The 23,591-nt window shown below is 39.2% G+C and overlaps 1 protein-coding gene across 2 annotated transcripts in view; it reads left to right on the top strand.

The window, feature by feature from the left end:
* LOC140212074 (rho GTPase-activating protein 22-like) overlaps positions 1 to 18,959 on the top strand; it is a 198,458-nt gene extending 179,499 nt beyond the window's left edge. For both annotated transcript variants that reach the window (XM_072282566.1, XM_072282565.1), the window contains exons 3-4: positions 18,183 to 18,270; positions 18,897 to 18,959. In XM_072282566.1, coding sequence (XP_072138667.1) covers positions 18,183 to 18,270; positions 18,897 to 18,916 — 108 coding nt within the window. In that variant the 3' untranslated portion in view covers positions 18,917 to 18,959. The remainder of the gene's footprint in view (positions 1 to 18,182; positions 18,271 to 18,896) is intronic.
* Positions 18,960 to 23,591: the final 4,632 nt, after the last annotated feature.

Raw genomic sequence — 23,591 nt, 5'->3', positions numbered from 1 at the left:
TCTGCTCCAGACATAGGACTAAAGTCACATAAAATTACATTGTATGTGGATGATGTTCTAATTTTCTTATCAAACCCTGCTATATCAGTGCACCACCTTATACAATGCATCAATTCATTTAGCGCCTTTTCAGGTTATAAAATCAACTTTACTAAACCAGGTGTTATGCTTCTGGGAAATCTGCAGCAGGTACCTGACACCCAGGGTGTTTTCCCCTTTAAGTGTTCGCAGACAGGTTTTGTTTACTTGGGCATATTTGTCACACCTATGTTTGATCAATTATTCAAAGCCAACTTTACACAGTTATTTGACAAAATCAAACAGGATCTTGAGCGATGGAGCACTCTTCCTATTTCTTTGCTTGGCCAAATATCCTTCCTCAAAATGAACATTCTTCCTCATCTGCTCTACCCAATATGAATGATTCCAGTCACTTTTACCCAACAGGTACTTAAAAAAAAATGGCTGGTTTGCTTCTTTCATCTGGAACAAAAAAAGACCCTGCAGTACAATGTCTAAGTTACAGCTTCCCAGTAGTCTTGGGGGTCTGGATTTTCCAGACATCAAAAAATATCAATTAAGTTCCTTTTTATCTTATGTGGTTGACTGGGTTTGCAGGGACCCCTTCTCAATTTGGCTGGACATTGAAGCCTCACAAACAAAATGCCCTCTTATTAATTTGCTTTTCCTCAATAAGATGAAACTAGTTAAGGAATGTCGTCGCAATTAATACAGTCAGGGCTTGGAGGGCGGTGTGACAAATTGAGGGCAACGCAGCGAAAATATCACCCTTTACTCCCATAACCGGCAGTCCAGATTTTCAGCCTGGCATAATGGATTCTGGATTTAAACTTTGTATCTAAGGGTATTTTCCATCTAGGAGATTTGTTTGAAGGAGGAACTATTTAGTCAACTAGTACAGAAATTTAACATACCCAACAAGGATCCTTTTTGTTTCTTTCAGATAAGATATTATATACAGAAAAAAACATCATTATTAACTGATTTCTATAGTTCTGACATAGAAGAGAAGGTGTTTCGTTCTAAGGGTGACGTCTCTATTAGTACTTTTTACAGCATCCTGAGGGAATGTTCTTGTGGAGCAGCTGAGCAGCTCGGAAGGGTCTGGGAGGAAGAGCTGGGAGTAGAAATTACAGTTGAAACATGGGAAGACATCTATGATAATGCAAAGAAGATTTCAGTTTGTAATAGAACTAAAACATTGCAACTCAAAATTCTGCCGAGAGCCCATCTGACTCCAGATCATCTCTCGAAATTTAAGACGGGGTTTCTCCAACGTGTTCTAAATGTAAAGTAAATACTGGAGCTTTCACCCACTGCTTTTGGACTTGTCCCAAACTTCAGGCATACTGGAGTGATATTTTTGGTGAAATGGAAAAGATTCTGAAGATGCTGCTTGAACTGGATCCAATGTCTTTTCTCTTAGGCCTTCCCAGCAGTCGTATTAGTAATGCACATCGGAAAAAACTTATTTAACATCCTGACTTTTTGTGCAAGGATGAACATTTTACTTTGTCGGATATCCGATAAGGCCCCTGGACTTTTTGGTTGGTGTAAATTAATCATGGAATACATTCCTCTGGACTTTTTCACATGTATGGTACACTCAAAAACAGATAGTTTTCATAAAACATGGCAACCTTTTCTGCAGTATTTAGATGTAAACCTGTCTGCTATACTAATAAGGGCTTTTGTATAGGATGTTGTGGGTGATGTCTATATTTTGATGGAAGTGTTCTGATACTTGATATCTGTGAGGGGAAGAAATGTAAATGTAAGTTTATCTGGAAATTGAAAGTTTTGTTATGTTGAGCAAAAAAAATTAAAAATTATATTAAAAAAACTTCCACCTGCCATTTTTCAGCCTGTTTTTCCAACTGGTCTGAGTCTCGCTGCAAGCTTTAATAGTCTTCGCTGTTTACCATGCCCCCAATCTTAGTGTCATCCACAAATTTACTCATCCAGGTTACTACATTATCCACCAGATCATTGTTATAGATGACAAACACCAATGGACCCAGCACCGATCCCTGCAGCACACCACTTGTCACAGACCTGCAGTCAGAGAGGTAATAAATAGACTCATACTTTACCCAGAAAATCAAAGGTTCAAAGATCAAATTTAATGTCAGAGAAATGTATACAATATACATCCTGAAATGCTTTTTCTTTGCAAACATCCATGAAAACGGAGAAGTGCCCCAAAGAGTGAACGACAGTTAAACGTGAGAACCCCAAAGTCCACCCCCCCACCGGCTCCCCTCCCTCCCCTGCATAAGCAGCAGCAAGCAATGATCCCTCTCCCCCCTCATCAGCAAAAAAGTGCATCACTACCATCACTGAGCCCAAGCATGTGCTAAGCAATAGCAAAGACACAGACCAAAGTTATCCCAAAGGCTTCGCATTTCATCCGATATTCGACAAACCACAGGTTGTCTCTCCCTGGCAAGGGAGAGGGAGGTGTCCCCCATTTTTACAGCGAGCAGGAGACAGAACAACAGCCCGCTGGTTTACGACATTAGAAGTCTGTTTCATTGGCTTTTTTGAGCTCTGTGTCCAAAGATCACAAAGACCTCAGGTCTTCGGGTCCACAGCGGAAGATTTTCTGTCCTCCCCAATGACACGCGAGTCTCCTGCTGTGACACCCACCCTCGATCTGCCCAACTCCAGAGCCCCAATATCTTAGGCTTCCGAACACGATCGAGACTCTGAGGCCAAACCCTTGGCATGTCAAATAACGGCGTCATGTAACTCCGAGAATGGGTCGTATTCCCACAAAGAACCAAAGCCTGCATAAATAGAGCATAACATCACCTCAAACAGTTTTCTCTTTTTTTTGAAATTTATTTTTTATTGAATTTCATCATCAAACAAACGTTTCCACAAGATGTATTTCAGGCACTGTACATATATATATCATATAGTCATATTTGTCACAAATCTCCACATAATACTTATCTGAGGTATACACAAATAGAAAGGAGAGGAAAGAAAGAACAATCGAAAGAAGAAAATTATGTACAGAGTAGGGAGTGATCTTTTTTTTTAACAACATATTCATTGACTTGTGAGAATAAAATCAGGCCTATGAGGTGTTATGTAGTTAAACCATTTTTTCCAGTATGAATAAAATTGCTCCAATTCCAATTTATGATTAACAGATGCTGTTATCTTCTCCATTTTGCAAATGTCTATTGTAATTTCCACCCATACATTTAAAGTTGGGCTCTCCTGTGATAACCATTTCCTGGTAAGGGTTTTTTTTTACCAGCCAGCAGCGGTACATTCATTAAATATTTATCTCTTTTCAACCACCCTTGAGGTATAAACCCAAAATATATGGTCTCACTCGATAAGGGTATTTCACATTTAAAAATGTCTTGTAGGGCATTATGTATCCCACTCCAACAGTCTTTGATAATGGGGCATTCCCAGAAAATATGATAACGGTTTGCATTTTGATTTCCACAATTCCTCCAGCAAACGGGGCGGTTACTATCATAATGGGATTTCTGAGAGGGTGTAATAAAATATCTTATCAAGTTTTTCCACCCAAACTCCCTCCATCTCTGTGAACTGGTACACTTCCATTGATACCTCCATATTATTGTCCAGTCTTCCTCAGATATTATTATCCCTCCTTCTTTCTCCCATTTTGTTTTAATGTATGAAGTCGAATGTGTTTCAAGATTTGACAAACCCTTATACACGTTTGAAATTATTCTACTACCATTGTCTGAATTATATGCTTTTCTAAGCAGCTTTATCAGACATATACTTGCCTTGGTTACATTTTTAATCGTCCTATTAACATACTGTCGCATCTGTAAATATCGATAAAAGTCTTGTTTTTCTAATAAGTGTTTCTCTTTGAGCATTTCAAAACTGAACAGTGTTCCTTCTTTCATTACATTGCAAATAGCTGTTATTCCTTTAGCTGTCCAGTCCTTAAATCTAACATCCAGTTTATTCGGCATAAAATCAGAGTCATATGCACATCATTTAAGAATTGCGATGTCTCTCACTAGTTTATATTCTTTTATAATAGTTTTCCATATTTTAAGAGTCCATTTCACCCACGGGTTGTCAATATTATTTATGTAACTTTGTAGGTTGTTATCAGCCAAAATTGCTTGTACGGGGATGGAGAGTTTCCTCTCCTCAATGTTTTTCCATTGAGCGTCATATGATGGGTTGCACCAGCATATTACAGCTCTCAACTGTGCTGCAAAATAATAATCTCTAAGAGAAGGTAGGCCCCATCTCCCCTTTTCCTTCGCTAAGTGCAAAGTTTTGAGACGAACCCTAGGCCTTTTACCTTGCCATATATATCTTGATAGCATCTTGTTCCATTCATAGAATTGATTTTGGTTAATCTCTATTGGTAGGGTCTGAAAGAGATATAGTAGTCTGGGCAGTATATTCATTTTAATAGATTCAATCCTTGAACTGAGACCAAGAAAAGGAATTAGGTTCCATCTTGTTATATTAATTTTTTTATATATAGGCTGATAATTGCATTCTGATAATTTTGCCAAATCTTTTGACATAGTGATGCCTAAATATTTAGCGGACTCTGTTTGCCATGCCCAAGGATATCTACTTTCAATTTCTCTTGGTGGGCTATAGTTGGGATTTATCTATGTTGATCTTGTATCCTGATAATTGGCCATATTGTTCAAAGGATTGCATCAATTTAGGTAAAGAGTATGTTGATTGCCCTAGATAGATCAAAATGTCATCCGCGTAACAGGCCAATTTATGCTCTGTCCCCTTAATAGTACTTCCCCTGATATCTTCATTTTGTCTGATGTATTGAGCTAATGGTTCCAGATATAATGTGAAGAGTAGCGGTGACCATGCACAACCCTGTCTTGTGCCCCTTTCTAGGGTAAAACTATTAGATAAATATCCATTGATTTTAATCCTGGCAGTAAGATTGTCATATAGTGTGCCTGTATAGTTTTAACAATTGTGTCATGTAGACCAAATCTATGTAAAACTCTGTAAAGAAAATACCAATTAACCAAATCAAATGCCTTTTCAGCGTCCACACTTATCACTATTGCTTCAATTTCATTTTTTTATATGATCCATAATGTGAAGTGTCCTTCGTATATTGTCTTGCGTTTGGCGTTGTTGTATAAAACCTGTCTGATCATTATGTATCAGTGTGGGTAGAAACTCTTCTAATCGTTTGGCCATGATGGAGGTAAATATTCTATAATCCACATTAAGAACAGATATTGGTCTAAATGAACCACATTCCATTTTATCCTTCCCTTCTTTCAGTATAGCTGAGATTACCGCCTCCTTCCAGCTGGGTGGCATTTGCGTCTTTCTTAGGGCCCAGTTCAGTGTGGGGAGCAAAACAGGAATTAACTCACTTCCAAACTCTTTATACCACTCTGCCATATATCCATCTGATCCTGGTGCCTTGCTTAATTTAAGCCTACTAATTGTAGTTTTTAGTTCAGCTTCAGTTATGTCAGCAGTCATCGTTCTATTTTGTTCTTTGCTTAAAGTGAGTAACTCTAAAGAATTCAGGAAGGTGTCAATTTGGGTTATGCTTCCCCATGGAACTTTGGAATATAGAGTTTTGTGAAACATTTCAAAAGCTTCTTGAATTTCACTTAGCTTATTTTTTTATCACTTTTGTTCTTGGATCCCTAATTCTATGAATTGTATTTTCTGCTATTTTTTTTTCAGTTCCCATGCCAGTACTTTCATAGATTTAGATCCACTTTCATAGTGTCTGTTTCAGAAACATTATTTTTTTTTCTAATTTCTTGTGTAGCCAAACTATTAATTTCATTCCTAATTTTTTAAATTTCATCCAGTGTATCCTGTGCCCAACTCAATTTGTGTTTTTTTCTAGTTCCTTCAGCTTATTTTGTAATTCCTCTAATGTTTTATTCCTTTTTTTTTCTTATATGAAGATATCGCTATAATTTTCCCTCTTAAGGCAGCCTTCAGAATATCCCATAGAATGGGAGGTGAAACCTCTCTATTATCATTGAATATCAAGAAAAAGACCAATTTCTTTTTTAATTTGTTCCTTAAAATAGGAATTATTGAGTAGACTTGAATTTAGTTTCCAAATAGTATTCTTTGGTTGTAGGTCAAAATCAACAGATAAATATATAGGTGCATGGTCACTTACATCTGTTGTCCCAATTCCACTGGTGATTATTTTGTCTCTATCTTTTCCAATTGTTATTAAATCGTCTATTCTTGTATATATGGAATGGGGACAGAATAATGAGTATAATCCCTTCTGTCGGGGAAAAGGTCCCTCCATATATCAATTAGACCAACATCCTCAAAAAGAGTGTTAACTTTCTTATCTAAGGACTTTGTTTCATAAGTTTTTTCTATTGGAAGAGTCTAGCTTTGGTTGTAATTTAAATTTAAGTCTCCGCCACATATCAAGAGACCTTTTGTTTCCGTTAGCATAATATTAGTAATTTTCTGGAAGAAACTAATATCACTTCCTGGGGATGTATATATATTCAATAAAGCAACTAGATTTCCATCTACATTCCCCCTTACCAGAATATATCTGCCCTCCTTATCTCCCATTTCGAATACTTTTTCAAAATTTAGCTTGCTTGAGATGAGAATAGCAACCCCTCTTCTATGTCCTGATTTATATGAGGAGAGAAACAAATTAGTGAAGCCCATTCTCTTTAATTTTCCATGCTCATTATCACTTAAGTGAGTTTCCTGTAAGTATACTACATGGGCTTGTTCTTTTTTTCATTTTTGATAGAATTTTACTGCGCTTGACTGGATTCAACAGCCCATTAACATTAAAAGAAATTAATTTTACTTTGTCCTCAGCCATGTGTATTTATCTGTTAGTATATTATTGAACTTTGCAGAATATATCTTAACCGATCTACTTCCTGAACAAATAAGAGCCAAGAAATGCGAATAATAAAAAAAAGGTAATGAAGGTGTGATTCCAAGGCTGGGGTCTCTAGATGACCCTGGGTTGAGCTAGAAGAAGCATCTAGCCATGGGGGATAGCCCCTCCTACCTGTGAGTTGAGGGCCCCCACTGCAGTATCTATAAAAGTAAGTAAAAAAAATCTATGTCCGTTACACAGAAATGATTTCCCTGTGTATTCCTCCCATGTATATGTTCTCATTTAGGTGGGGAAAAAGGAATGAATGAATGAATTTTTAAAAATTGAGTAATATAAAATCCACATTATAATATGTATTTATCGAGATAGGTATACCACTGTCTATTTTTGCTTCCGTTTAGATTATCAGCACTTTTAAAGTTAGCCAAACCTTATGGCTCTTCTGGAGGAGGTGAGAGCTGTCCTCGGAGAACTGACAGTCTCTTCCTAATATCCTTCTCTCATCCTGCTCCCATCTCCTGCTTTCTGGATTCTCTTACTATTTCCCAAGCAGTTCGGGATAACTGCTCAGCCAGGCTTTCCCTCGGTCTGACCACGCTAATGGACAGTCCTCTGTTGTTCATGTCTGTAGTCACCTCTTCCATCGTCTGGTATAGTTGTATCCCCTCTTGGTGAAATACCCTCAGTTTAGCAGGGTACGGGGTTTGGAATTTAAGCTTTTCTTGCTTTAATGTTCGTTTCGCTTTGAAATATTCCTTCTGTCTCTGTAGGACCGCCGGGGGGTAATCATGATCGAAGAATATTAACTTCCCGTTCCAAAAAAACCCTCTTCTTACCCCAAGCCCTTCATAGAATCTCTGCCTTGCTCTTGAATCGAAGAAATTTAAGTACTATTGAGCGCAGTTTACTTTCTCTGTCTCCGGGAGGCTGCAGGACGAGCGAATGATGCATCCTCTCAATTTCAATCTCCATGGTCTGGGGAATCTCCAGCACTTCCCGCAGCAGCTTGTCTACAAAGTGTATCATCGATAATCCCTCTGCTCCTTCGGGAACATTATAAATCCTGATATTTTTCCATCACGATCTTCCCTCCTGGTCAAGCAATTTACTTTCCTGTTGATTTAATATTTTTATCGTCTTATTTAGCATCTGTTCCATGTTTTGCACGCGATCTTCCCCCTTCTCAATTCGGGTCTCCGCCACCGCTATTTTCTGATTGACGTTGGGAGATCTGACTTTATATCATTGATTTGCGGCTTTATATCTTTTTGGACTTCCCTTATCTCTTCCAAAATTTTTGTCATATTTACCGCTTCGCCTGCACGAGGCCCCGCGTCAGCCTTGCTGCCACGTGCACGGGTAGGAGAGCCGCACGCTGCACCTCTCTATTCCATAGGATCCACAGTGGTGCTTTTTTTTTCTCCATTCTTTCTCCCCATTCTTGCCCCCCTTATGAATTCAGATATTTTTGAAAGATCTTATATTTGATGGATTAATGGGGCAAAATATGTGTTTTTCCAGAGGAGCTGTTGATTTAAGCTACCATTCTGAATGATGACGTCACCAGAACCCTCAAAAAGTTTTCTTTCTGATTTTCAACGTTGTTCCAATTTTAAAGATAATATCTGAGCTTTATCATTTGCTCTCAGGGGAAAAAATCATACATTAAGGAACAGGTTAGTAAACTAATCAATGTGAATAACTAACAATCCTAGCAACTTATGAAATGCATTAAAATTCAATAAATAATTGGCTTGAGTAGTTCAATATTCAACAGAATAAATGTGCAAAGTTATTTAAATAATGAAGTTTAAATGTACGTATGACCATGGTGTTAATTTCTACTCATGAAATGTGTTAAAATTCCATAAATAGTATCTTGAATAGTTAAGTATCCTACAGAATAAAAGAGCAAAATTATTTTAAAATGAATTTTATATGCATGAATGACCATAGGTAAATAATAGCAATGAACAGAAATGTTCCAAGGCAGTAGTTAGAATGCCTGTTTAATCCAAATTGTTTCTGCTACCCATCTAAGGAAAATGAACGAGCTGGGAACTTCAGGCTAGATAGAGCATCACATGATCTTTTCTGCATCACTCTTCCCTCCCCCCATCTACAATCCAGTGGGAGCCCAATATCCAGGGATAAACTGCAGTCCAATTTGTAAAACTTCAGTCAAAATAAATAAGCTCATTAGTATAAACATATAAATACCAGAAATAAAGTCCATGGCAGTTTATGTTTGATGATTTGAAAACATAAGATATCAACATTCAACAGATCAGGCCATGTCTGTGGAAGTGGAAACAAAGTTGATGTGGCAGGTTGAAGACCCTTTATTACAGCTGCCTGATGGTTATTTGTTGACAATTGCACTGGTGCACATGGACTTCTCATTGCAAGTATCTTCAGAACCTCATCTTCACCATCTTCACCACATTTAAGTTGGCCATAATTGAAGAACAAACCAGGAGAAGTGTAAACCACCTGCTGGGTTTGGTGAAGGTTCTTCAAACTAAAACATTCATCTGTTTCTCTTCTCACTGAAGCTGTCTGACCTGCTGAGTACTTCCAGTATTTGCATTTTTTGATCTGCTGTTGGGTAGTTGCCATGCTTTGGAGTCAAGCCCCACTGTTAGGTGATCTGTATGGATCTGTTTGATCAGACCTCTGGTTTATAACTTGCTTCTAATTGGCTGTTGGGTATTAGCAGACACTGTGACAGGTAAATAGCTTTCTGCTGGGATACTGAACTGTGCACAAGTGGAAAATCTCTGCCTTGACCTCCAGCCTGTGTAGAGTTATCAGGTCTCAGCTAAGTGTAACTGGGTGACCATTGGATCTTATTCAGTATCATTAAAAGTGTACTGAGACATCCATCCAGGTAAAGCTGGAGTAGTCTGTGCCTTTAAGGGACATGGTGATGTCATTACACACGTGCGGGATAGTGGGGAGACCATTTTGCTTTCTGCTGAAGACGTGGTAAGGTGTTGGAAGGGAGTTCTCCCCAGAGTGTGCTGGGCATGGTGAGGAAAGGTGAGCATTAATTGACAATATTCATGTGAATTCGTTTATGCTTGTTGGCGGATCGAGAATATTGGTAACTTGACATGTCTTACATGTGGATGCTTTAGATTTCCACAAGTGAAGAAATCAACACTGGGTAGCGTGGCTTATACCAAGTTCCTCACCATCCAAGTCGGTCAGTCTTCCTGTAATTTAACTACCAGGCAATACCTTGTAAAAGTTGTGCCAAAGTGTACCTTTTGTCTAACTTTATTGTATCGGGACTGATTGTGCACGTAACCACATAGCGTGAATGTTTAGTCTCTGTTTGGAAGTTCAGCACATGTGTACGTCTTACATGAGATGTATTTGCTTACATATTTCACTGTTATGTATAAAATGCAGGGTGGGTGGGATTCTAATGTTGTTTATATTGTGTTCCTTCAGGATTGCCACTACCGTATTAGTTCCATATTTGTACCGTAATTGTACCGTATTTGTACAGTATTAGTTCTGGTATTTTTATACTGCATACACAATTCTGTCCATACACAAGGGTGTGAATCGAAAGTTAAACTGAGATTGTAACAGCAAGAACTGGTTGTAAATTCGTTTGTTTTGTTTCGCGACCCTCTTCTGGCACTTAAACATCAAAAACCAATAAAGGAATTAAAACCCGAAAAAGTCTTTGTTGTCCTGAGTGTGTACTTTTCCCCAGGCTGCATAAAATAGAGAGAGATTCCCATGCCACGGCACTAAGGCTAGAACATGTGACTCCTGTTTTTGAAGGTTAACCAACAATGCACAGGGCCTTCAGCCTATCTAGTTTGTGATGACAATCAAGCACCCATTTTCACTAATCCTGCATAATTTCCATTACTGTATTCTCCCTACATTCTCATTAATTCTTCCCACAACCTCATCTTCCACCACTCACCTACATACTTGGAGTAATTTACAGCAGCCGGTTCGTCTACCGATCTGCACATCTTGGGACAGGGGAGGAAACCAGAGCACCCGGGAGAAATCCGTGTGGTCACAGGGTGAACGTACAAACTTCACACAGACAACACCCAAGGTCAAGTCTGAATCTGGGTCGCTGGCACTGTGAGACTGCAGCTCTGCCAGCTACGCCACTGTGCTGCCACAACTTCTGGCCAAGTTCTGGTGAGGTCTCAGGGTACTTGGAGTCACTTGATAAAATAGGCCTTAGCATGGTTTCCTCAAAGGAAATCTCATCTGACTAATCTGTTGGAATTCTTTGAAGAAATAACAAGTAGGATAGACAAAGGAGAATCAGTTTATGTTGTGTACTTGAATTTTCAGGAGGCCTTTGACAAGGTGCGACACATGAGGCTACTGAACAAGCTATAAACCCATGGTATTGCAGGAAATATTCCTGCATGGATAAAGCAGTGGCTAATTAGCAGGAGGCAAAAAGTGGGGATAAAGAGAGCCTTTTCCAGTTGTGGCTGCCAGTGACTAGTGGTGTTCCACAAGGATCTTTCTTGGGAATTATTCTTTTTATGTTATGTTAATGATTTTAATGATGGAATTGATGGCTTTGGTGCTAAGTTTGCATGCGATATAAAGATAGGTGGAAGGGCAAGTAGTTTTGTGGAAATAAAGGCTACAGAAGGACTTAGACAAATTAAGAGAATGGGCAAAGAAATGGCAGATGGCATATGGTTTCAGGAAGTGTGTGGCCATGCACTTTGGTGGAAGAAATGAAAGAGTTAACTATTTTCTAAATAGAGAGAAAGTACAACAAAAACTGAGGTGCAAAGGGACTTGGCACCTATTGTGAGCAGTTTTGGGCCCCTTATCTTAGAAAGGATGTGCTGAAACTAGAGAGAGTTCAAAGGAGCTTCACAAAAATGATTCCAGGATTGAATGGCTTGTCATTTAAAGAGTGTCTGATGGCTCTTAGTCTGTTTTCACTTGAATTCAGAAGAATGAGGATGACCTCATTGAAGCCTATCAAATGGTAAAAGGCTTTGATAGAGTGGATGTAGAAAGGATGTTTCCTATGGTGGGAGAGTCTAAGACCCTATGGTACAGCCTCAGAATAGAAGGACGTCCTTTTAGAATGGAGATAAGGAGGAATTTCTTTAGCCGGGGAGTGTTGAATCTGTGGAATTCTTTGCCACTGGTGCCTGTGACAGCCAAGTTTTGTGTAGAGTATATTTAAGGCAGAGGTTGATAGATTCTTGATTTGTCAGGGCATGAAGCAATACAGAGAGAAGGCAGGAGATTGGAGATCTAGAAGAAAACTAGATCGGCCATGATGAAATGGCGGGGCCAAATGGCCTAATTCTGCTCCTATATCTTCTAGTCTTTTCGACTTATAATACACTCTGCAAGTCCCTAATAAGCGATCAATAATAGTTTCTAGAGCGGTTGACCATCTCAGCTCCAAAAAACAAGATGATGGAAGAACTGAGTGGCTTATGTAACATCTTTTGAGGGACAGTCAGCAGCTTGGATTGAGACAAATCATCTGGACTTAGAGAGGAAATGGTCAGAATAAAGAGGTGAAGGAGGGTGTGGAGTGAGAGCTGATGAGAGGTAAGTGGATGCAATTGTGGAGCGGTTGATTGGAGGAGGGAAGAGTGGAAGTGGTGACAGAGGCTGGGAGGTGATAGGTGGAGGCAACAAAGGGCTGCAGATGATGGGAAATGAAAGCACAGAACCAAGCAATGGAGGTGGATGGGCAGATAGCAGCAGGATGGGGAGGAAACCTAGTGGAAGGAGTCTGCGGATGTTGGCAGGTTGGGTGGGTGGAGGAAGGAAGGAAGGGAAATGAAGCAAGATGGTGGGAGGAGTACGGATGGGTTTAGGAGGAACTGAGTCGATCAGGAGGAGGAGAGTGAATGTATCTGTACAGTTCACCCAGCTGTAGAAGTTGTCTCCAAATGTTGGCAAAACTCAAAAGGGTCCAATATCAAACTAAAACCACATAAAACTGCAGGTTCTGTAAAGCTGAAATAAAAATAGAAAATATTAGGAACTAAAAAATTAGTAGCACTGGGCTCAGGGAAACACTTGGCATGATTGACGGCTTCTAATCTTTCCGTCAGACTGAAGAGTTTGTCATAGTTGGGTAAACCTGAGATGCACCTTGACACAAAGAAAATTAGTCAAGGAGAAACATACAATATATATGAATATTCTTCAATATACATTTTAAACCTTTTTGTGCAGTAACGGGACTGCTCTTTTTATTCCACATGACATCAGGATGAGGTATGTGTCTAGCCAAGGAGATAAAAATTATGATAAGAACTTGGTCCTGATGAAGGGTCTCAGCCTAAAATGTTGACTGTTTATTTCCCTCCATTGATCCTGCATGACCTGTTGAGTCTCTTCAGCATGTTGTGTGTGTTCATTTAAAAAAATGGTGGATTCTGTTGCGAAAGTGTATTAAAATTTACAGAACCAAAGTGTCTAAGTACAGATATTATACAAAGAGATTCCAGTTCAACTGAAAATTGGAGTAGTCTCAAGCAGTTTACCCTCTCCCTTTTATCTTTTAATCCACATGAAAGGTCTCAAACCAAAATATTGACTGTCCCTTTCCCTCTTCAGATGCTGACAAACTCACGTAGTTCTTCCAGATACCAGCATGAGCAAAGTTTAATCATCTAATTCTCTTCTTTTCCTCCTATTAATTCTTTCATCTTATATTAAACCAATGCCAACAAAACCATGTAGAGTGCCTGGTAGAATGGTGTGAGTACAACAACTTTAATCACAAAGTGGACAAGAGTAAAGAGATGATTGTGGACTTTAGGACCACTCCTCACCACACATAAATTGGTCCTCTGTGGAGAGAGTTAGAAGCACAAAGTTTCAAGGAGCGTACATAATGGACAATTTCACTTGTCCCTCAACACTACCTCTTTAGTCAAGAAAGCATAGCTGCGTCTCCACTTCCTGAGGAGATCGATGCAAGTGAGACCCCCGACCCCCATATTCTAACCAATTTTTACAGGGGCACCATTGAGAGTGTCCTGACCAGCTGCATTGTCAATTGGTACAGGAACCATAAGACACTACAAAGTATCGTGAGGACAGCTGAGGAGATCATTGGGGTCTCTTTCTTTCACCCATTTAAGATACTTAACAGGAGTGCTGCTTAAGCAGTACTTTTAACACTGTCAATGGTCCCTCCCAATTGTCCAACAATCTCTTTGGCCCATCAGGCAGGGGGTACCATAGCATTAGGATAAGGACTGTTAGGATGGGAAACAGCTTCTTCCCCCAGCCTGTGAGACTACTTAACTCACTACCACCACCCAGGTTTCACCATGTATGAAGCTCCAGTAGTGTTATACTGTTTACTTTTTAACTTGTGACATAAATGCGCCTTATTATTTGTTAATTTATTTGTCGTAATATTACTTAGCGAGTTGTGATTGAATTACACATAGTGTGCTATGCACCAGTCTGCAGGAATGCTGTTTCATTTGGTGGTATACATGTAGACGGTTGAAATAACAATAAACTTGAACTTGTTCTCTAATTTAACTAAAAAAAAACTATCCTCAGAATCAGAAGAACCAGAATTTAGTTTTATTACAACTGACTTATATGATGTGATATTTGTTGTTTTGCAGCAGCAGTAGAGTGCAAAGACATAAAATTGCTATAAATTACAAAAATAATAAATAGTGCAAAAAAAAAGAAATAATGAGAAACTGTTCATAGGTTCGTGGACCATTAAGGAAGCTGATGGCAGAGGGAAGAAGATGTTTCTGAATTGTTGAGAGTGGGCCTTCAGGCTCTTGTACTCCTTTCTGATGGGAGCTGAATGGAGGAAAGTTTAGGGGAGCTGTCAAAGCTGTTTTTTTTTCATTGAGTGTGGTAGGTGCCTTGGAATACACTGCTGGGAGTGATGGTAGATGTGGATACATAGGAGAAATTAAAAGATTTGGGTAGGCACATCGACGTAAGAAAAATGAAGAGGTGTGCATTGCATAGGAGGGAAGAATTAGGTTGATCGTGGAGTAGTTTTATATCGGTCAGCAAAACAATATAAGCTGAAGGGCTCATATTGTGCTGTGCTCTTCTATTCTCCATGTCTCAATGAGAAGAGGGCATGTCCTGGATGGTGATGGTCCCTTGTGATGGATGCCGCCTTCCTGAGGCACTACCTCTCGAAGATGCCCTCAATGATGGGGAAGATTTGGCTCATGGTGGAACTGGCTGAATCTACAAACCTCTGCAATCTCTTGCAATCCTGGACAATGGAGCCTCTATATCATGCTGTGATGCAATCAGTCAGAATGGTTTCCAACTTATACCTACAGAAAGTTGCAAGAGTCTTTGGTGACATGCAAAACCTCCTCAAACTTCTAACAATATTCAGCCGCGGGTGTGCCTTCTGCTTGACTGCATCAGTATGTTGGGCCCAGGATAGATCTGTAGCATCACTGGCAAACAAGAACCTTACCACTGCTGACCTTCCTCTGAGAGCTGATGCGTGTTCTCCCGACTTCCCCTTCCTGAAGTCTGCAATCAAAGAAGGTCTTTCTTTCCTGCTTCGCCTATTTTAAACAGAGATGAAAATAGCTTTTTTTTTTATAGAAATCCGGAATAAGAGTGTGATTCATGAAACTGCTGGCTAACTTCCTCATGGTAAAATGGAGCATTTGCTTGTCGTGGGCTTTGTCAGACATAAGAGAAAAACCATTATGATTACAACAGAATCGTAGGTATTTATAGCAGAGAAAAATAAACTCAATGTCAATTTTGAAAGTGGACTTCCTCAGACTTAGCAATTTCATCCCACTACTAATGTCGTGTGTGTTCAATAACAGTGATTTCTGTCACTTGAGTCAATGTATGAGACATGTGTAATATCCAGAGGGTAGGGGCTGGCTGAGAATGATTTTGAGCTCATTTTGTCTTTGAAGAGGTTGTGACATTTTATAATATTCTACTTCTGGGTTTGTTGCTTGGCTTTAAAAATGAACAAATAAAATAAAAAAGGGAGATTATAAAGTCCTTGTTGTTGTAAAGAGCCTCTTAACTCGAGAGGTTTAGAGTGATATTGTACAGAATTAGTCTCTTCGGCCTACTGAGCCCACACCACAGTAGCCCTTCACAGTAATCCTCTCCCAACAGATTCCTTCATCTCCAGCCCTTGACCTTTCCCTCCCACCTGGCTTCACCTATCATCTTCTAGCTAGCCTCCTTCCCCTCCCGCCCCCCGCCACCATTTTATTCTGGCATCTCTCTCCTTCCTTCTCGGTCCCGAAGTAGGGTCTCAGCCTGAAACGTGGAATATCTGTTCATTTCCATAGATGCTGCCTGACCTGCTGAGTTCCTTCAGGATTTTGTGTGTTCTGCTTTATACTGATCCTCTTTGTCATTAACAAACAAAAGAAAATCTGCAGATGCTGAAAATCCAAGCAGCACGCAGAAAATGCTGGAGGAATGCAGCAAGCCAGACAGCATCTATAGAAAAAGTACAGTCGACGTTACGGGCCAAAACTCTTATTCTTTCCACTTTCTCAACAATTCTATCCTCCTCCAGATTCTACCACTCAGCTATACACTACGAGCAATTTATAATGGACAATTAACATACCAAACTATATGCCCTTGACATGTGGGATGAATCTGGAGCACTTGGAGAAAACCCACGAAGTCTCAGGGAGAACCTGCAAACTCCACACAGATAGTACCCGAGGTCAGGATTGAACCTGCATCCCTGGCACTTTGAGGCATTGGTTCTACTTGGTGTACCACTGGTTCCACTAGAAACGTCACCTACAATGACATTCAGTGGGGATTCTGTAAGTACAAATGTACAAATGCACAGATACTGTAGGCCAGTCAAAATGGGAGGCAGCAGATGGCAATGTGCTTATTTTTGCCAGGGTAAAAGTCAGTCACTCCTCACCATAAGTAAGATAAGGTGGAGAGAGGGGATGTTCTGATGTCTTTATAGCTGACAATCCATTGTGATCTTTTGCAATATTTTTATGCATTTGCATGTTAATGTGGAAAATGACTATACTGTGTGTTGAAGCCCTCTGAAAGTTAAAAATGTGTTTAGTAATCCATGCACCTCTGGAAGCAAAGACTGCAGCAACCTACTTCAGCATTCTTCGCTATTGGCAATATTTATGTAGCTTTGTGTTGTCAGGCAAACTCTAATAAGACTGATAACTCAGAAAAGTGAGACTGAAACTCGTATCTCTCCAATCCAAATGGTTGCTTCAACTTGTAGAGGACAAAAATCTCTTAATCACTGACTAACAATCAGTTAATCAGTGATTAAGAAATAAGAGGTAAAATAACGATAAATTTCCAACAAATTCAATTAGTGAAAAGTCCTTTCTTTATACTGTTGGTTTTACATACAAAGATACTCATCAGCTTCAATACCTCAGCTTTAGCCAAGAGCTTTCCTGGCATCCTGGTAAACTGATATGTTTATAAGAAATGGCCACTGAATTCCAGGGCAATGTGTGAGCAGAATTGCAGCCCACCTCACCGTTTGTCCTATACAACATTATTTTTCTCCATCTTTTCCTCAAGACATGAACTCACAGATATCAACAATGTGACCATGAAGACTGAGTTAAATACTTGGAGGAAAAAATTGCCATCGGGCCAACTGAAATATACAGAAAGTCTTCCTTTTCCATTGACTAATTACTCCTTGCCTTGTGTTCTTGGTTACCCCTTCCCTGAACTCATTCAAGAATTGATCATAAATCATGGATGAGTCATAAAACTCAGAAAGAATCTCACATGCAATAACATTTGTAAAGAGCTTTGACCATGAAACCACTTATAGGAATTTAAGCAAGGAACGCTTGTGGAAGCTACCTGTTAGGTTCTGACTCTACTGTATCCTTGCAAAAGTATGAAGGTCAATTACTGGTGGTGAATAATTCTTCAGGATTTAGGATGTTCATGCAAATACCTGCAATAAGTGATCAAACAATTCTTTCTATATATAGAAACTTCTCTTGTCCTGGTTAGTAGTGTTAAAGCCATCAATGCAGGACATTGTGCAGCCTCTGAACCGTTCAGATGTTTGTCTTTTACAGCATAGAGTTTCACCTAAAATGTCAGTCTGCCTTTCTCCCGAAGTGACATTCAGCTAAAATCCTAACCTAGTTCCCAGTTGAGAGTCATAGTTATTATTTTCATACAGGGCATGCAATCTCATAACTCATGTGTGTTGATCTCAATTTCAGTTGCATTGAAGACAATGCATTTAATCGCCACCAAAATACAAAGTTTTCTTTATCCCTAGGGATCTATCCAGTTGCAAGGGAGTCAAGTGAATGAGTTCACAGCAAATCCTGAGGAGCCTGGTAAACACCTCTTTGAGATTGTCCCAGGTAAGAAAGTTGAACTTGTTGCTCTCTGTTCCTATTTAGTTGAAGTTAAAGGTCCTTCAATGTTATTGTTCATTTTGATATGTTCTGTTCTTGTCCTGATTACAATGTGCATTTAGATTACTTTGTGATTTGTAAACCATCACTTAAACGTGATCTTGTACCCTGTATGTCACCATGTGGATCTGTTAATCCAGCATCCACTGGTTTTGACACAACGGACAATTTGATTCATTTTGCTAACTGAGTGTCCACTTTGAATAATGATCATGATAGAATTTCCATTATTTCTCCTTTTGTGATCGCCAGTCTCTTGTGCTTTTTTTTGTCAGATGACAGCTAATTAATTCCTATATTTATTCCAAATCAATTCTGCTATGATTAAAAGTTTAAAAATATTTCTGGCAGTCCCTTTAAATGTTTTTTTTCATCTTCCTTTCTCTGATTATTTGGAGGAATTAACGTTGCCGCAGTGATCGTGTGCTGAAATGTATGTAAACTGAACTTTGGCTCAATTCCATGGAGATTATTGAAACTGAACTTTAAAGTGGAGTTTAATGTGCATGGTACTATTATAATGTGCATTTACCGTATGCAAATAAGGTCGTTTCCATCTATTGTCTCTTCAGATCAACTGCCTTCAACGTGAAGGAGACTGGAAGATAAATAACATAAATACCTGAGTATGCCAGTAATGGTCTGCTACATATGAAAATTGCCAGACGCATATGAGAATAAATGATGTGGTGTGTTTGTTCAGCGACTTGGCTCCTCTCTTAAACAAGCTAGATGATTGCAAGATGCTAATGAATTTAACAGAAGCAAAATCTGTATTTAACTAAGATAACCATAATTGCATGCTTGGTGATTTCTGGTTGTCCATTTGATCTACTAGGGTAGAATATCTTCAATGTCCCTGTCAAGTAGTCAGCTGCACCCTGTGTATCTTCCAATCACATTAACTGTGCCCAACTGCTGCAACAATTGAGATTGTTAAACTATCAGCATTGCCGATACAAAGGATCTGCTGTCTGTTTATTTGATTGCAGCACTCCCAGCAAGGCGACTCAACCATAATGCGCATAAGGTCTATGCAAACTAATTGAGTTAATCTTGATTCACGGAATCACTTTATATCAGATTCGTATAATTTAATTCAGGGACATGTCTTACAGAAGACAGTGCCATTTCAGAAAGGGGAATATAGCGACGATTTTGCAAAGACACCACACACTGGCGATCTGGCAGGATGGTCTTTGTCGAGTTTAGTTCTGTCATGACCCTAATTAGGGTGTCACTGAATGTAACTGAAAGGTCCAAAGGAGCTTTACAAAGTTCTTACAATTCATTTCAGATTTGTTCAATATAAGCCAAAATCCGAGTCTGTCTTATGCACTGTACCTACTAATGAAATTACAAAACTACAATCACTCAACATTTTTGTGAGCCGTCCAAGCAATTTTCCCACCTGTCCTTGTAGCCAAACTATAACATTTTTTAAAATGGGTTTATGATTAAATTCCATATCATGCATAGCAGAAATATTATGTTGCACTGTAGAAACGACACAATATGCAACAATTCAACCAGGTTATTTATAGTTGGGACAATGTGAACTGTGTCCCTTTTTAGTTAAATCTTGATGGTGAAATGGCTAGCATGAGAGGTCATAGTATTAAGGTGCTTGGAAGTAGGTACAGAGGAGATGTCAGGGGTAAATTTTTTATACAGAGAGTGATGAGTGCATGGAATGGGCTGCTGGTGACGGTGGTGGGGGTGGATACAATAGGGTCTTTTAAGAGACTCCCGGATAGGTACATGGAGCTTAGAAAAATAGAGGGCTATTTTTCTTGGTAATTTCTAAGGTAAGGACATGTTCGGCACAGCTTTGTGGGCCAAAGGGCCTGTATTGTGCTATAGGTTTTCTATGTTTCTATGTTTCTAAATACAATAGCAAGGAGCTTACGAAAGGTAAGGTAAGTTATAATTAAGGCCTTTCAACCAGTCATGACATTAGATAACATGGTGGCACGGTGTTTAGTGCTTCTGCCTCACAGCTTCAAGGCGCAGGTTCAATCCTGAACTTGATTGGTGTCTGTGAGGACTCCACATGCTCTCTTGCTTGGTTTTCCATTCGATATTCCTATTTCCTCCCACTTCCCAACTGATAAAAAAAGACACAAAGGTCAGTTAATAAGTCTATAAGAGAAAACGATCTGTCGGGGTAGGGGAAGTAAGGAGAGAGTAGGGGATACCGATGGGATTTTTTACTGGAGTTTTGTATCAACTTCCTTCTGAATCAGAGGAATATCAATTTTTCAGAAATATTCTGGCTGTTTTTCCCAAATCATCATTTATCACACTGTCTCCTCAGCCATCTGACACATCATTCCTTTGATGAATGATATTAGGACTTTTCTTCTTGATATTCAGGTGAAAATCACTTCCTTCTTAAGAAAGCTTGCAAATAATAGTGGGAAATTGGTTTTTTCCTAATTTGGGCATCCATAGACTAAAATGACAATTACCTGTGTTGTGGATTGAGCTTCTCCCTCTGCTAATCACTCTTCCACAACAACTATAAGTACAAAGTGGATCATTGTAATATTAGCCACTTGCAGAAAGACATCTCAAGGCACGTTCAAGTAAGAGGACATCACAGATCATTTTACATCGAGGAGGAGCTACCATAAGATACTGCACATTAGAAAAATGGAAAATATGTGAAATGTGAGGCAGATGTGTTGGAAGGGAGAGGAGTACTGGAGAGATTGTGTTTAGGAAGGCGAATAATAAGTTGAAGAGCACTAGAGAGGGTTGCTTGAATAACAGTGTAACAGGTAAATAAAGAGAAATCTAAGGAGATCACTGAACAAGATTGAAATGATGCCTAGGGGGTAGCAAAATTGGGGACGGTCAGAGAAAACGGGCACTTGATCTGAACCAGGTATGTAAAGAATGAAGAGGATTTGAAAGGATGGGTTTCTGCTCAGGAAGGTCAAGGACAAAATAACATAATTTGAAAAGTAGCTGGACACCATTCAGAATAGAAATCAGGAAATACTTTACCATATGAAGGGGATTCTTTGTCGATAAGTGAGCATTCCATTTACAAACCTTAGCTATTGATTCTTCGGGCTATGTGTCTTTCTTTTTCAATTCCATTCTTTGTTGTAATACAGAAGCAACCTCTGTCCACAGAAACCTTGTACCAAGCTGTCAATAATGCATTTCACTAGGTTGCTCAATTTGAAAAACTTCAGTTTGCTCAGCATTTCCTAAAAACCATCCCTCTTGCACAAATTTAGTGAATTACTGTATAAATCTGGAATTCTCCACCATAAGAAGTTACGGATGGTGGGTTACCTCAAACTTTCACAATAAGTGGAATAGAGCAAAATCTGGGAACAGTTTCTCCAGGTCAATAGTGATGATTTTGGATGGAAGAACCAGCTCAAAGATCTAAATGTTCCCATATTTCTAAGAGTATGTTGAAGTCAATCTACAAACAGTCAATGGGTCTCCAAGCAGTGGGAGATGGGTCATCGTGAAAGAGTTGAAACTTGGGGACCGATAAGGGTGGAAGGGATAGTTAGGAGAACATTGGTAAAATTAACCTTGAAGTGGGGAAGATTTAGACTCAGAAAATACTCCTCTTTACACAGATGCTGCCTGGCCTGCTAGGGTTTATCCAGCATTTTCTTTTATTTCTAATTTCCAATGCCTGCAATTGTTTTGCTTTTCAGGTATAGAATCGGGCACTGGCAGGGTAATATTTGAGAATGGGCAAGGGCTAGAAACTAGAATGCTGATCACATATGTGCAAATGAAACAGTTGTTCTTAAAGTTGCATCCCCCCGCAAAAAACCCATCCGTGCTTGTAATTGCTATCTGCAGATTTTCAATGGTGACTCAAATTTCTGGAGATCACTTCCCAACAGTGCTGCCAGGGTGTCTTCATCAAATTGACCGCACAGACACAAGAAGGCTGTTCAATGCCCCCTTTTGAAGGAGAATCAGGAAAGAACAATGCATGATAGCCTCAGGAACAATATTCATACCCTAATAATGAATTAAAACAAAATACTAGAAACAATAATATGGCAGAAGAGAAATAACTGATAATATTAGAGGAACCCGTTATGTAGATGACTGTAAAAAACCAAGGAAGATAAAGAGGGAGGGATGGTGAAGTGATGGGAGGTGGGTAATATAATCCGCATTCTTCTAAAGCTACTTATCATTAGGTATCTCTTGGTTTCTTCCTTTTCTTTACGGACTATCTTCATGAGAAAGTGTTTGGCAAAAAGTTTTCTACTTACAAAAAGAATTTACACATGATTGGCATCATGAAATTCAGCAAAAAATCTCTTTAAAATAACGACAAATGATAAAATGAGATAAACTCTCAAAATAAGTAAAGCTCCTCAACTTTCTTGTCACACATTTGAGTTTATTAAATATGTTGACGTTCTTCATGTTAACTATGTTTTTGTGGATATGTTCGCCACCTAAAGGAGGCAACATCTCCTAAAATAAACCTGGCACTTCGTGAAATACAGTATAATATGCTGGAAACATCTGGCTGACTGGAAAACCCCAGCCTGACTATACAGCTTATTCTATATTCTGATACATTTTTCACTTCTTCTCATGAGCTGACTCGTGACTTTTCTGTATTGTCTATGTCGTTGCAATGTTAATTCCCAATATTTGGCCATTCACTTCAGCATTCTATTCTATCAAGGTCCACTGAGAGTGGTAGCTCAAGATTTTGCATTGCTTAGCTTCTTGTAAATAGATGTACATATATTGCCCCATGCTTCCAGTAATGTGAGGGTGTAACAATGCAACTGTTCAACTTCCTTGCCCTCACAGGACTAACTGGCTAGTCAGTCACGAGCAGCTATCCAGGAAAATTTCTTGCACTTTCCAAATCTTGCTAAATTCATTAACAGCATCGGTGTCTTCTGAAGAGCCAACAATCAACAAGTTCCAGCAAAGTTTAATTTATTATAATTAATCTAAGGGAATGCAGGAACTGCATAGGTTCTCATTGGAGTTTGGCCTGGTACGGTGCTTAAAATAAGGAACAACCGGGACTGTGATACAGATTGAGTTCCACATTTTTGAGTCCACTAAGTATGATTGACTTGAATTTCACCACTGGGAGGCTCCAGAGAGGGGTGTAAATGTTTTAATGAGAAAGAAGAGGTTTCAGAGATAGAAATTTCAGAATAGCTTTAATAAAATAGAGAAATGCAGGGACGCTGCAGGACCAACAGATACCAGACACAAGCTGTGCCTCCTCTTCTGAGGCAGGT

Source organism: Mobula birostris, chromosome 18 (genome assembly GCF_030028105.1).
Source record: "Mobula birostris isolate sMobBir1 chromosome 18, sMobBir1.hap1, whole genome shotgun sequence".
In the NCBI taxonomy this organism is placed as follows: domain Eukaryota; kingdom Metazoa; phylum Chordata; class Chondrichthyes; order Myliobatiformes; family Myliobatidae; genus Mobula; species Mobula birostris.
This window is presented reverse-complemented; position numbering and strand designations above follow the sequence as displayed.